General features: G+C 42.2%; 1 protein-coding gene across 1 annotated transcript in view; it reads left to right on the top strand.

The window, feature by feature from the left end:
* LOC138096918 (zinc finger protein 665-like) overlaps positions 1-12915 on the top strand; it is a 39783-nt gene extending 26868 nt beyond the window's left edge. Inside the window, exons 5-7 of the mRNA XM_068993156.1 lie at positions 514-613; positions 11687-11749; positions 12862-12915. Coding sequence (XP_068849257.1) covers positions 514-613; positions 11687-11749; positions 12862-12915 — 217 coding nt within the window. The remainder of the gene's footprint in view (positions 1-513; positions 614-11686; positions 11750-12861) is intronic.
* The last annotated feature ends 508 nt before the right edge of the window (positions 12916-13423 follow it).

The raw sequence follows: 13423 nt of genomic DNA, 5'->3' as shown, positions 1-13423 counted from the left end.
CGCTTGGAGCATAGAGGCTCCCTGCGTTCACTTATCTGCTGGGGTTTCTAAGACCTGAACGGGAAGATGGTCTGCGTCTTCACTCCCTCGGGAGACTGGAAGGCACCTGTGGCCTCCGTGAGCAGGGCAAACTTCTTGTCTCGAAGTTTTATTGGCTTTCTATGTAAACCAAGGAATATCAGCCTCTTTCTTTCCTCTATTTTCTTGTCTACAATATTCTTTCCTTATCTCTTTCTAAATCATCCGTCAACGCCGTTTTTCCTTCAGGTTGCCCTGGATCCTGTGGGGGCTGGACCCCGGCAGTTGTCAATGTTATGCCTTGCTTTTTAACTTCCCTTCCAGGAAGCAGAGGTCTTTTAATCTCGTGCAGTCAGCTTTCTCAGAGATTACACTATTGAATTGTTCTGCCCTGCCTGCCGCGTCCCGAGGCCCCGCCGGCCTCCCCTTCCCATGGTGCATTGCAGACTGAGCTTCCTTCCTTGATCCGCACCCTGACAGCTTGTCTCCCTTTAGCCCGCTTCCCGAGGCCGCCCCGCCGTTTCCCTGCCGGCCCGCGCAGCTTCCTACATCCGGAAGCGGAGAGCCGGCGGTGCAGCTGTCTCAGCAGCGCAGCGTGAGTTTCTCTCTTTCTTAGTCACACATGCCACTCTCACTCGGCTTCCTTCGGTACCCCGGGTCTGAGGGTCTCTGCTGACTCTAAATCCCCGCGCCCGCCCCACCAACCCCAGCAAATTCAGACGCCTCCGTAAGCCGCGAAGGGGCGCCTCCCTTTTGGTTTAAAGTCTGCACTGAAGCTGGTTCCTGCTTTTGGAGCTCGGAAACGCTGCGTTTTGCACCTCCTTCCGTCTTAAAACCATTTACTGTCCCCTCTGCACTTCCTGCAGCGCATAAAATTCTCTTCTACGAGGTGGGTATTTATGCTCCGCGGTCCTCAGCCTCTCCGTCTCGGCCCCTGGAGGCCACGTCCTCTCCCAAGTCCTAGGCTTCTGGGGAGTGCGCCCTGCTCCAGAGACCCACTCCCTCCCAGCGCCCATATCTCCTGGCGCCTTGTCTTCATAATGACCCTGTGTCGAGGTGGGTGACCTGGGCCAGCCACTTGACCCCCCTGGTTCTTCCATCCCAATTTCCACCAGCTGGAATTTGGCTCTTGCAGGAGGAGGCCTTCTTATTCAGCTGCCATTCCCATAAATGGAGGGGGGGTGTGGAGGGTGGGGAGGGGACTGTCATGAGAGGCAAAGACGTCGATTTCGAGAGAAACAGAAAACTGAAAAAAGCCTGAGGAAGAACCGATGACAATGAAGAGGATTAGTGAGGAACCTGCGAAGAGAGAGCAACATGAAAGAGGAAGTCTTGAAGGTTGCGGGTAGGCAAGGACAGAAGTTTAGAAAAAAGCAGGATCTCCGGAGAGTTAAAGGTGAGCAAAACAGGAAGGTGTTCAGTCCGAGTCTGGGCGACCCCTGTATCTCAGAGTCTGCTCAAATTCATCTTCATTGAGTCCAGGGATGCTGTCTAACCATCTGATCCTCTGCCGACCCCTTCTATATATAGCCTTCAAGTTCAGTTCAGTCGCTCAGTCGTGTCTGACTCTGCGACCTCATGAATCGCGGCACGCCAGGCCTCCCTGTCTATCACCATAGCCTTCAAGTAGAGGCGTGTGTATCAGGGGCCCAAAGAGGACGACAGTGGAGAGCCATTCACACAGAGAGCCCGCAAAGGGGATATGAGAGTTGGAACCTTGGCTTACAGAACAATATCCTTGCTGGGAGAGAAAGGGGACTCCTAGTGATCGGGCTTCCCTCGTGGCTCAGCTAGTAAAGAACCCGCTGGCAATGCGGGAGACCTGGGTTCGATCCCTGGGTTGGGAAGATCCCCTGGAGAAGGGAACAGCTACCCACTCCAGTATTCTGACCTGGAGAATGCCACGGACTACAGCCATGGGTTCGCAAGAGTCATCAGGACTGAGCGACTCACTCACATCCAGTAATTGGAGGAGCTGAGAAAGCAAGCAAGGTGAAAGGAAGCATAGCCACTTGGGGGTGCCAGAGAGTTGGGGGAAAGGGAGGGCAGAGAGGAGGAAAAAGGCAGAAATTCATGAAGATTTAGGATCATCAAGGAGGTTGGGTTAGAAGCATTTTGCAGGGAACAGGTGGCAGCGAGAGGCCAAATGGGAGTCAGGGAAGAGGTAGAGAGGAGGACAAGCAGAGCAGGAGAGCAGAGGGGAAGAGAAAGGGAGACGGAGAAAGAAGTAGGGAATCTCTGGAGGAAATAGAGGAGTTAAGACAGGTATATAATTTACAATTTATACAAGTTAGAGAAGTTAAGTTCTTATTGAATTGTAAGTTCCTATAGCTACAACAAAAGGAAGGGGAACACAGGCTTGTAGAAACTATGATTGATTATAGCAAAAGAAATAATTGCTATGGCTACAACTGGTCCCTGTAAAATGTCTGGTCCAAGTCCCAAGTTCCTTGGTGCTTGCAGCAAGTTTCTAGATGTCGCATTGTTCAGGCCCAATCTGTTTATCAAGGACTATTGGAGGAAGAGAGTGGGTCATTCCAAGCCCGCCAAGAGAGTCAAGCCATCCAAGAAGTCCTCTGTCATGGTAACGCTCCATTGTAGTATTAGTAACTGTCCTGGCTATACTTGTGCAGCATAATTAGACACAGTGCTCTTAACATCATCTGAGCAGTTAGATAACCACATACCATGGGATACCCAATCGTCAATTGTATGATAAGCCGCAAATATTAATTTTCCTTATTTGGCCTGACATTTGTCCCAATGAACAGGAATATATTTTAAGTTCTTATTAGTTAACCCTTTGCATAGTGTTCTTTGTTTTTTCCCTAATTCTTTCCGTAAGTTTCAGTAGTATAAACATGGTTCACAGGCAAAGAAAGGGCAGTAAATATCATTGAAGCAGTGTCCGAAAGCCTTCTTTTGGAGGCAGGACGAAAGCCGAAGTTTGTCAATTAACGTTTATGCATAATTCTGCTGGGCCCATACACAAAGGAAGGACTTCATAACCTAGAGAGACATTAGTTTCCCTTCTTCTTCAGGGTGTGCTGCTACTGCTACTGCTAAGTCGCTTCAGTCGTGTCCGACTCTGTGTGACCCCATAGACAGCAGCCCACCAGGCTCCCCCGTCCCTGGGATTCTCCAGGCAAGAACACTGGAGTGGGTTGCCGTTTCCTTCTCCAATGCATGAAAGTGAAAAGTGAAAGTGAAGTCGCTCAGTCGTGTCCCACTGTTAGCGACCCCATGGACTGCAGCCTACCAGGCTCCTCCGTCCATGGGATTTTCCAGGCCAGAGTACTGGAGTGGGGTGCCATTGCCTTCTCCCTTTAATTCTCCATGGAGAAGGCATATGTATGGAGTTATTAGTTAATACGATTGGTCCTCTCTCCGTCCATTCTATGACCTGAAGTAAAGCGGGGTTGGGTATGAAAGCCCGTTAAGTGTGAGTAATTGGTTCAGCTTGAGCTGGGGAGGGGCAAGCAAGCAGAGCAAGCATAGCAATAAGAAGGTTTTCAGAACTCCAAGGTATTCTCTGTTGAGAAATCAGATTTTCAGCTTTATTAATAAGGGTTTTTATTTGTCCCCAAGAGGGGAGATAAAAAGGTTGATGCCGCCGAGGGTGGTGTTTTCTGGAGATCTTTAGAGCCGCCATGGCCTGTATTGGAATTTCTTCCTCCTGGCACTTTTGTTCTTTAGTCTCTATCTCAAAGGCTGGGGGACCCCTTGGGTCGGATCTTCCGAAGAGGAAGCCGTTTGAGTTTGTTGGATCCATCTGGTGAAATACAAGCATACCCTTTTCCCTGTAAGATTAATTCCCCAGATTTCCATTGTTTATTCAACCCGTCCTGGTACCAACTGGGCAGAGGAAGAAAAGAGTCCTTCAATTCCTTGAAATGTTTTTCTGCTCTTGTCAAGATATCTCCTTGAGGTAAGTTTAAAAAATTTAAAACAAATAAAGTTATATTGACAATAGCTATAGAAAGAAAGGAAAGCGATAATGATGAAAACATTCCTAGGAAATATTTCAGTCTAAAAAAAATGATCTAGAGATCTGTTTGGGGACTGGTATTTGACTGTGGTTTTGAATTAATGGGTTGATTTCTTCCTCATTCCGTACATACATTTTTTTCTGATATAAAAAGAAATGGGATCTGACTGTTTTAAGTGGTTTGTGTTATTTGCGGCAAAGGATTAGGAGCAAACAGTCAAACATTTTTTCCTAAGTGAAATTATTGAAAAGCGGATGGAGAACAACTTGATAAATGAAACGCTGCTCACATCCAAATACCTGACCTTTTCCTAGAAAAGAAACGTAGCCTGGCAGCTGTTGAATCTCTCTGTTCAGTGTGTTAAGGAAGATGATTATAGTTTCAAGACAGACCTGAAAAGAAGGTGAATAGTTTGCATTTTTGATACTCTTAAGAACAAATAACTTATTTCCCAAATGGTGTCTTTTTTATTTTGTTTTTGTTTTGTATTGTGAAACAGGCATTGAAGTTGATCTTATTTTGTTTTAAGAATCTTACAGACTGGAAATAGAAATTAAGCTATATTAACAATAGTTATAGGCTAGGGACTTCCCTGGTGGTCCAGTGGCTAAGACTCTGAGCTCCCAGTGCAGGGGGCCCAGGTTCGATCCCTGGTCAGGGAGCTAGATCCCACATGCTACAACTAAGACCCAGAGCAGCCAAATAAATAAATAAAATAACAACAACAAAAAAATAGTTATAGGCTTAAAGAATATATTGCATTAGAATCTAGTAAAGTCTGCTCTGGATAAGGAAGATAAAAGTGTTCCTGTGTAGATCCCCTTATTTAATTTTGTATTTGTAGTTTTAGTGTATAATGTGTTAGTTTAATTATGTCTTGTGTTTGTGGATTATAAGGAATGTTTGTAATCTGTTTAAGAGAGAATGAATTTAAAAATTGTTTGAATTGTTTAGAAATATAGGCAGGGCCATTGTCTGTCTTTATCGAATTAGGTGTTATTGGAAAGTAAGGTAATAGGTGGTTTATAACATGTCGTGTAGTTTCGTTCCAGAGAGGTGTGGCCCCTATAAAAGAATTTGTATTGATTCAGACATATAAGAAGGAAGAGGAAGAAAGTTCAGGGCAATGAGTTATATCTATTTGTCATAAAATTCTTTTTTATTTATCATAAACCTTTTTATATTTTTATATTTATCATTTTATTTGCCATCTCTCATATCTTTTTATTAAAAGCATATATTTTATTTTTCTTTAGCAGTTATGAAGTGTATTGTATGTTAGCATTTTATAGATTGGTGAATATATTTATTATATTATGTCATTATATATTTATTTATATATATATAAAGTTACATTTTTGCTGACAAATTTAGTTTACCTCAAACCTAGGCATAATAAAAGTATCATACAATGTTGATGACTTAAGACGTGTCTTAATTAGATTAGCAAGCAATTATATTTAAATTTTATTTATATTTAAATAAACTATTTTTAATATTGTATATTTTTCAGTTCACGTGAAGTTGAATTAAATAGAGGTCATTAACTTCATATTATCCAAAAACAAAGACATATATTGAGACATAGATAATTTTAGATAGATAGGCATAGTTTTCTGCTTGAAATTTAAAATATCTTTGTGTCGTATTATTATTATTTTTGAGTTTCACCAGTTTGTTTACGGCTGGAGTCCTAGATAGAGTGGTCTGTGTATCCCAAGGACATGATAAGAGTTAAGTTTAGGGTTTTTTTCAGGCCTGTTTTTGTTTCCCAGGCAGAACTGGAGCTCCAAAAAAGTATTTTAACAAGTTAACCTTTTCCTAACTGCATGTGTAAGAAGACCGGTTTTGCAATTTCAAAAGAGTTTATTTTAATCAGTATTCTCTAGAGTCTAAAGAATATCCTGGCCATTCAGTGTCAAAAATATCATTTCTCCTTTTTGTAGTTACAATATATTCACGATATATGCATGAAAGAAATGCTGTCACATTGGATGTAAAGCCTTGACTACAAAATTTTGACAAATAGTAGGACTGCTAAGCATACCTTGAGGTAACATATTCTACTGAAATCGTTTATGAGGCCCAGTGTGATTAGGAAAAGGGAGAGACAAAGTGAATCTCTTTTGGTCTAAAGGGTGTAAAGGTATATTTAAAAAGCAATTTGTAAATCAATAATAATAATAATATGCCAATTTTGAGGAATAGTAGTAGGCGATGGGAGAAGGCAATGGCACCCCACTCCAGCACTCTTGCCTCGAAAATCCCATGGACGGAGGAGCCTGGTAGGCTGCAGTCCATGGGGTCGCTAAGAGTGGGACACAACTGAGCGACTTCACTTTCACTTTTCACTTTCATGCATTGGAGAAGGAAATGGCAACCCACTCCAGTGTTCTTGCCTGGAGAATCCCAGGGATGATGGGCTGCCGTCTATGGGGTCGCACAGAGTCAGACACGACTGAAGCGACTTAGCAGCAGCAGCAATAGGTGATGGAATTCCTGGTTGTAATGCACCCATAGGTTTCATAGATGCATTAACTTTTCTAAGGTCTGTTAAAAGGCACCATTTGTTAAATTTCTTTTTTATAACAAAAATAGGAAAGTTCCAAGGAGAGCAAGATGCCTCAATATGTTTCAATTCAAATTGTGTGTCTATAAGTTCTTTAGCAGCCTGTAATTTTTCTTTTGTAAGAGGTCATTGCTTTGTCCAGCTAGGCTTGTCATTCTTCCAAGTTATTTTAATAATTGTTTTGTTTGTTAAATGAGCAGTGGCCCCTAGGAAAAATGTGGAATGTATATCTGAGTTTGCCATTGCATAAGTAAGTCCCTTCCTATTAGATTAAGGGGTGCATCTATCATATAAGCTCTTAATGTTGCAGGCTGGCCTTCTGGTCCCTCACATGGGTGTATCTGAACACTTTGATAGACTTCTTGTACCTTAGTTTGAAAAATTCCCACAATTTGTCAAGAGACCTTTTGTATAGGCCAGGATTTTATTTGGGCCATAAGTGTTTGGAAATAATAGTAATATCAGATCCAGTGTCGAGGAGACCAGAAAATCTTGTACCATTAATTTTGATATTTATATTTCGTTGGGCACATAGAGATACCAATGATGTCCATAAGGATTGGTTTTGTTCTGTACTGCCGAATCTGCTTGTCCATACATTATTAGAGGAGTTAATAGAAATGTAAGGCAAAAGAAGTAATTGAGAAATTTTGTTTTCCTTTTTGAATTGCCATAGAATCTGAGATGACATCATAATTTGAATCTCTCCTTTATAATCTGAATCAATTACTCCAGGGTTGAACAGTAATTCCTTTAGAAGTCAAACTAGATTGGCCAAGCAAGAGACCGCAGGTTTGTGGGGGCAGGGGTCCAAAAAGTCCAGTAGGTACTCTAGAAGAGACTGCTTGAGGGTAAAGCGAAAAATCATTTAGGGCTGGTATGTTGATGGCAGCACTGCCGGATGTTGAGGGTTTGAGGGAAAAGATAGAATTTGCCCCGGTTTTTGTTGTAGGGGACCTGGTTGGGGGGGTCCCCTGTTTGGAGTTTCCTGGAATAGATTTTTCATCAATATCAAATTTAGATTTACAGTCTTTGGCCCAGTGCATTCCTCTAAGGCAGAGAGGGCAGATTCTTCAAAGTTTTCTATTAGCCTTCTTAGGGCAGTCCCTTTTTAAATGGTTTTTATCTCCACATGTAAAGCATCCTTCATTTCCCTTTCTAAAGGCAGCAACCATTGTCTCAACTAGCATTTGCATCTTTTGAGTTTCTGATATCAACAGTAGCACCTCAGGTTTACCACCTCAGAGAACTTGTAGTGTCTGTAAAGACAATTCTCATAAACAAGAGAGTGCTGTTATACATCTCTCAGAACTGGTACCAGATCAGGAAGCACAAATGACTGTAACATAAGTTTTCTTCAGGACTCAGAACTCACTAGACATCAAAGAATCCATACAGGAAGAAAAGCATATAAATGTAACATATGTTGTAAGGCGTTTAATGATAAATTGACCCTTATAATTCATCAGAGAAATCATACTGGAGAGAAACCATATAAATGTGATGTGTGTGGAAAGGCCTTTAGTCGAAAAGCAAGGCATACAGTTCATCAGACCCTTCATACTGGAGAGAAACCATATACATCTGAAGAATGTGGCCGTGGCTATACTCAAAAGTCAATATTTTTAATTCACAGGAGAATTCATACCATATAAATGTGATGTATGTGGCTATACTCGAAAGTCAATACTTGTAATTCATTGGAGATTTCATACTGGAGAAAATCCATATAAATGTGTTCTATGTGACAAGGCATTTAGTCTAAATTCACGGCTTGTAGTTCATCAGAGAGTTCATACTGGAGAGAAACCATGTAAATGTGATGTATATGGACAGGCCGTTAGCCGAAATTCAATCCTTGTAATTCATCACAGAATTCATAGTGGAGAGAAACCTTACAAGTATAACAATTAGGACAAACATTTTAGTGCACAGTCATCGTTAAATTGCCATCAGGCAGTTCATACAGGAGGAAAAGTGTAGAAAGGTAATTTATGTGGCAAAGTCTTCAGTTGCAGGTCTTTGCAGTTCATTGGAAGCATATTGGAGAGAAACCATATAAATAATGATGTATGTGGCAAGGCCCTTAGTCAAACAGTAAACCTTGCATTTCATCGGAGAATTCATACTGGAGAGAAACTGTGAAGATGTGCTGTGTGTGGCTGATGCTTTACTGGAAACCCACAGCTTGGAATTCATCAGAGAATTCATACTGGGGAGAAACCATATAAATGTGATCTCAGTGGTAAGGCCTTTAAATGCAAACCTTGCAGTTCCTTGGAGAATTCATACTGGAGAGAAACCTTACAAATGTAACCATTCTGACAAAAGTTTTACTGCACAGTTAGCCTCACCATCACGCAGTTCATACAGGAGAGACAGCATAGAGATGTGATGTCTGTGGGCAGTGCTTGAAATGACCATCTAAGAAATCAGATAATTCATAGTAGAGAAAAATGTTACAAATACAGCAATTATGAGAAACATTTTAGTGCAGAGGTAATGAGTGTAGCAAAGCCTTTAGTCAGAGTTCAGGCCTTATAATTAATCAAAGAATTCATACTGTATAGAAAGCATACACTGGAGAAGGAAATGGCAACCCACTCCAGTGTTCTTGCTTGGAGAATCCCAGGGACGGGGGAGCCTGTTGGGCTGCTGTGTATGGGGTCGCACAGAGTCGGACATGACTGAAGCGACTTAGCAGCAGCAGCAGCAGCAGAAACCATACAAATGAAAGAAATATGGTAAAGCTTCTAGTGCATGTTCAGCCTCAGCTGACTGTTGGGCAGGTCATACAGGAGGGAAACCACATAAGTGGAATTTTCAAGGCAAGAGTACTGGAGTGGGTTGCCATTTCCTTCTCCAGGGCATTTCCCAACCCAGGGATCGAAGCGAGGTCTCTCGCATTGTAGACAGACAATTTACCATCTGAGCCACCAGGGAAGTCCTCTAAAATAAGTATAAAACTGCCAAAGTATAAATTACTTAGTGAATCCTCAGTTTAAGACACCACCTAAAGGTCGTGCCATATTCTGTACACTGGTAAGGTTCTCTCTAGTATGGATCATCTGATGACTAGTGCAATGTGAGCCTCAAGTAAAGGTTTTACACACTCATGTCACTTGTAAGCTTTCTCTCCAGAATGACTCCTTTACTGAATCCTGACTTAGGATTGTTGTCTAAAAGCCCTGACACACTCATTACATTGATATAGTTTCTATCCAGTCTGAATATTCTCAAGAAGCCTAAGGTGTAAACACACCTGACAAAAGCCTGGACACACTGACTGCATTTGGATGGTCTCTCCAGTCCGTCACCTGATGTCTCTTGAGGCCTGAATGCCACCTGAAGGATTTGCCACACTCTTACATTTGTGTCTCTACATTACGAATTCTCTGCTGATGGGGAAGGTGAGACCTGTTATTGAAGCCCCGGCCACACACATTATATTTACATGATTTCCTCCAATCTTAAGATTGGAGGGACGGACTGTGCTCCAAATGTATGGATTCTCAGTATGAATTCTCAGTATGAATTTTCTCACGTTTTGTAAATACTGAATGCCTTCCAAAAGACACCACATGCCTATGTGGGTAAGATTTCCATTCAGAATTAATTACGTGATGGTTAGTCACGTCTGAACACAGAACCAAAGCTTTGCCCCACCTACCACATTCGTGAGGTTTCCTCTAGTTTGACTTTTCTGAGGGTCAAAAGGCTTCTTGAGAATATTCACAATGGATAGAAACTATATCAGTGTAATGAGTGTGTCAGGGCTTTTAGACAACAATCCTAACTCAGAATTCAGTAAAGAAGTCATTCTGGAGAGAAAGCTTACAAGTGACATGAGTGTGTAAAACCTTTACTTGGGGCTCACGTTGCACTAGTCATCAGATGATCCATACTAGAGAGAACCTTACCAGTGTACAAATATGGCAGGACCTTTAGGTAGTGGCTTAAACTCAGGAATCACTAAATAATTTATACTTTGGCAGTTTTATACTTTATTTTATGTTTTATGGAAGTTTTCATAATTACTGCTCACTCTTTAGGTGTGTAAGAATATATATCCTGGAGTTAAACCAGACAAATGTAATATTTGTGGGAAGTATTTTACCAAACATCCAAATTCAGGAACATTCTGGAGCAATGCTCAAATGCAATGGGAGTGGGAAAAATTTCACCTTGAGTTGAAGTGTTAGACAAGATTCCATAGTGAAGAGGAGTCTTGGAAATGGACGGGCAAGGGCTTTCTGGAGGGTTCAGAGTACACTGCTGCTCCTGCTGCTAAGTCGCTTCATTTGTGTCCGACTCTGTGCAACCCCATAGATGACAACTCACCAGGCCTCCCCGTCCCTGGGATTCTCCAGGCAAGAACACTGGAGTGCGTTGCCATTTCCTTATCTAATGCATGAAAGTGAAAAGTGAAAGTGAAGTTGCTCAGTCGTGTCTGACTCTTAGCAACCCCATGGACTGCAGCCCCCCAGGCTCCTCCGTCCATGGATTTTCCAGGCAAGAGTACTGGAGTGGGGTGTAGACTTCAGAATATATGTCTTTCCGAGAAACCACACAAAAGTAATGTGCACACTGGAGCTTTAACTCAAAGATCTAAACTGTGGAACGTGAGAGGATATATATGGAAAGCAAACTTGGACAGGTAATGAATATTGTGTAGTTTGTTCCATGAAATATTCACACCATGGGCATAATGAAGTGATTCCTGCGTGTCAGAAACTGTACACTATACTGAATTTGGAAACATCTTTAAGAAAACAATATTTCCTCAAAATCCCCCCCCCCCAAATTCATATTGGAGGGAATCCTTACAATTGTAATGAATTTGGCCGTCTTATATGACAGTTCTTACAGCAGATCACAGAAGAGAGAATTCATTGAGGAATAAATAAATCTTCAGAAAGACAAATGTTGACATTGCAGCCTATATCCTCCATGTGGGGACCCCTGACCTTCCTGCGTGTTACCCTCTCAGTATGATAATTTCCAGGCCATTCACTTTGGTGTTTAGTTTTGTTTTCCCAACAATGTTGTGCTTTTCTTGGATAATTCCATTCAGTTTGTGTTTACTGCCTCATATGTGCTAAATCCTCAGTACATCTACTCTTGGAATTCCGTGAAGACTTTCCCCCAGGTGTCTGGGCGAAACCATTTTAAGGTAAGACCACATCTATCCACATCCGAGTTTTTTGTCTGCATGTGGAACGTGGACAATTCACATGCAGCTTTTTTCTCAGAGCACAGAAAACAACTGACTGCTTTTTCACTTTATTAATGAAGAAAGGCTTATTCTCACTGGCTATTTCTTCACCAGAGCACAGCTGGTCAAAGAGGAGATGAGGGGATAATTTAGTTACAGCTGTATGATATTTCATTACTGTCTAATCATACACATAATATCCAGGATACTGTGCAAAGACTTTTTTTCTGTGATCACTAGAGAAATGGCAAAATGGAAAATATTTTTCCTAGTATTGAGGCTGCAGGGCAGGGTTCTGTGGGGCTCCCAGGCACAGAGGCATTTTGAGTTCCCATTTCTTAAAGACAGACCTGCAGCCTCCATAAATTTGTATGAGTTCCAAAGGGCAGAACAGTTACTAATCAACGAAGGATGCTCACGACGGGACAATTGTGTCCAACTCTTCTGTAACCCAATGGACACAAAATAGGTTGCCATTTCTTCCTCCAGGGGATCTTCCCTACCCAGGAATCGAACATGCAACCACTGCACTGATTAGGAGACCAGAACACCTAAGACGCTGCACACAACTTAATCTTGTCACCAACCCCATCCTTTTACAACTTTGCAGAGGAAACAAGAATACAAGACTGTTACTGCCTTGATCCTTAGCATATATCCCTGCTGCTGCTGCTGCTAAGTCTCTTCAGTCATGCCTGACTCTGTGCGACCCCATAGACAGCAGCCCACCAGGCTCCCCTGTCCCTGGGATTCTCCAGGCAAGAACACTGGAGTGGGTTGCCATTTCCTTCCCCAAGGCATGAAAGTGAAAAGTGAAAGTGAAGCTGCTCAGTCATGCCAACTCTTTGCGACCCCATGGACTACAGCCTACCAGTCTCCTCCGTCCATGGGGTTTTCCAGGCGAGTACTGAAGTGGGGTGCCATTGCCTTCTCCAGCATATATCCCTAGCGGATGATAGAACATCTCCTTACTCACCAGGGAGGGGGCCTAAAGTGTTCCCTTTTAGCCTCACACATATATAAAGCCACTGTTTATCCTCCATAACTCTGTCTCTTTGTTTGTATTTCAGATATTTCGGTTTGGCATTTCTTCACAGAGAGCCAAGATTTTGGCATCAATATAACCTCTGGGTTCTGGTTCAACTCAGACCTCTGACTTGTTGATTCAGAGGAACATCTTTCAACACGTACTGATGTCTCTAAGATGTGAAAGGACCAGACACATTACAGCCCAAAGGAATACACAAGGCCCCTCACCGACGTTCAAAGGTACATACACTAAGGTTTTCAGGCCTTGTTGTTTTTATTATTATTGGGTTAATATTCCTAAGGTTCCATTTTTAACTATTACATATGTATTTATCTTCTTTGACTTTTCTTGGTCTTATAGCTTACGGTGACAGAGTTGAAGCTTACTTCAGATCCTGTAATTATGGAAAAGAGCAAAGATTAAAGAATTCTCCCACATCACTTCCAGGAAAAGGCTTACTGCCAAGAGCCACCCTTCCCCATTATCACTGATTTAAGACCCCACTAGGCCCCCTGTTTCCCTGGGAAAAAAACCAGACACACACTCCACAAATTCCCGGTCTATGCCCTATCAGTGATGTGTTGTTGTTTAGCCGCTCAGTC

The sequence above is a fragment of the Capricornis sumatraensis genome, chromosome 20, assembly GCF_032405125.1.
Source record: "Capricornis sumatraensis isolate serow.1 chromosome 20, serow.2, whole genome shotgun sequence".
Lineage (NCBI taxonomy): Eukaryota > Metazoa > Chordata > Mammalia > Artiodactyla > Bovidae > Capricornis > Capricornis sumatraensis.
This window is presented reverse-complemented; position numbering and strand designations above follow the sequence as displayed.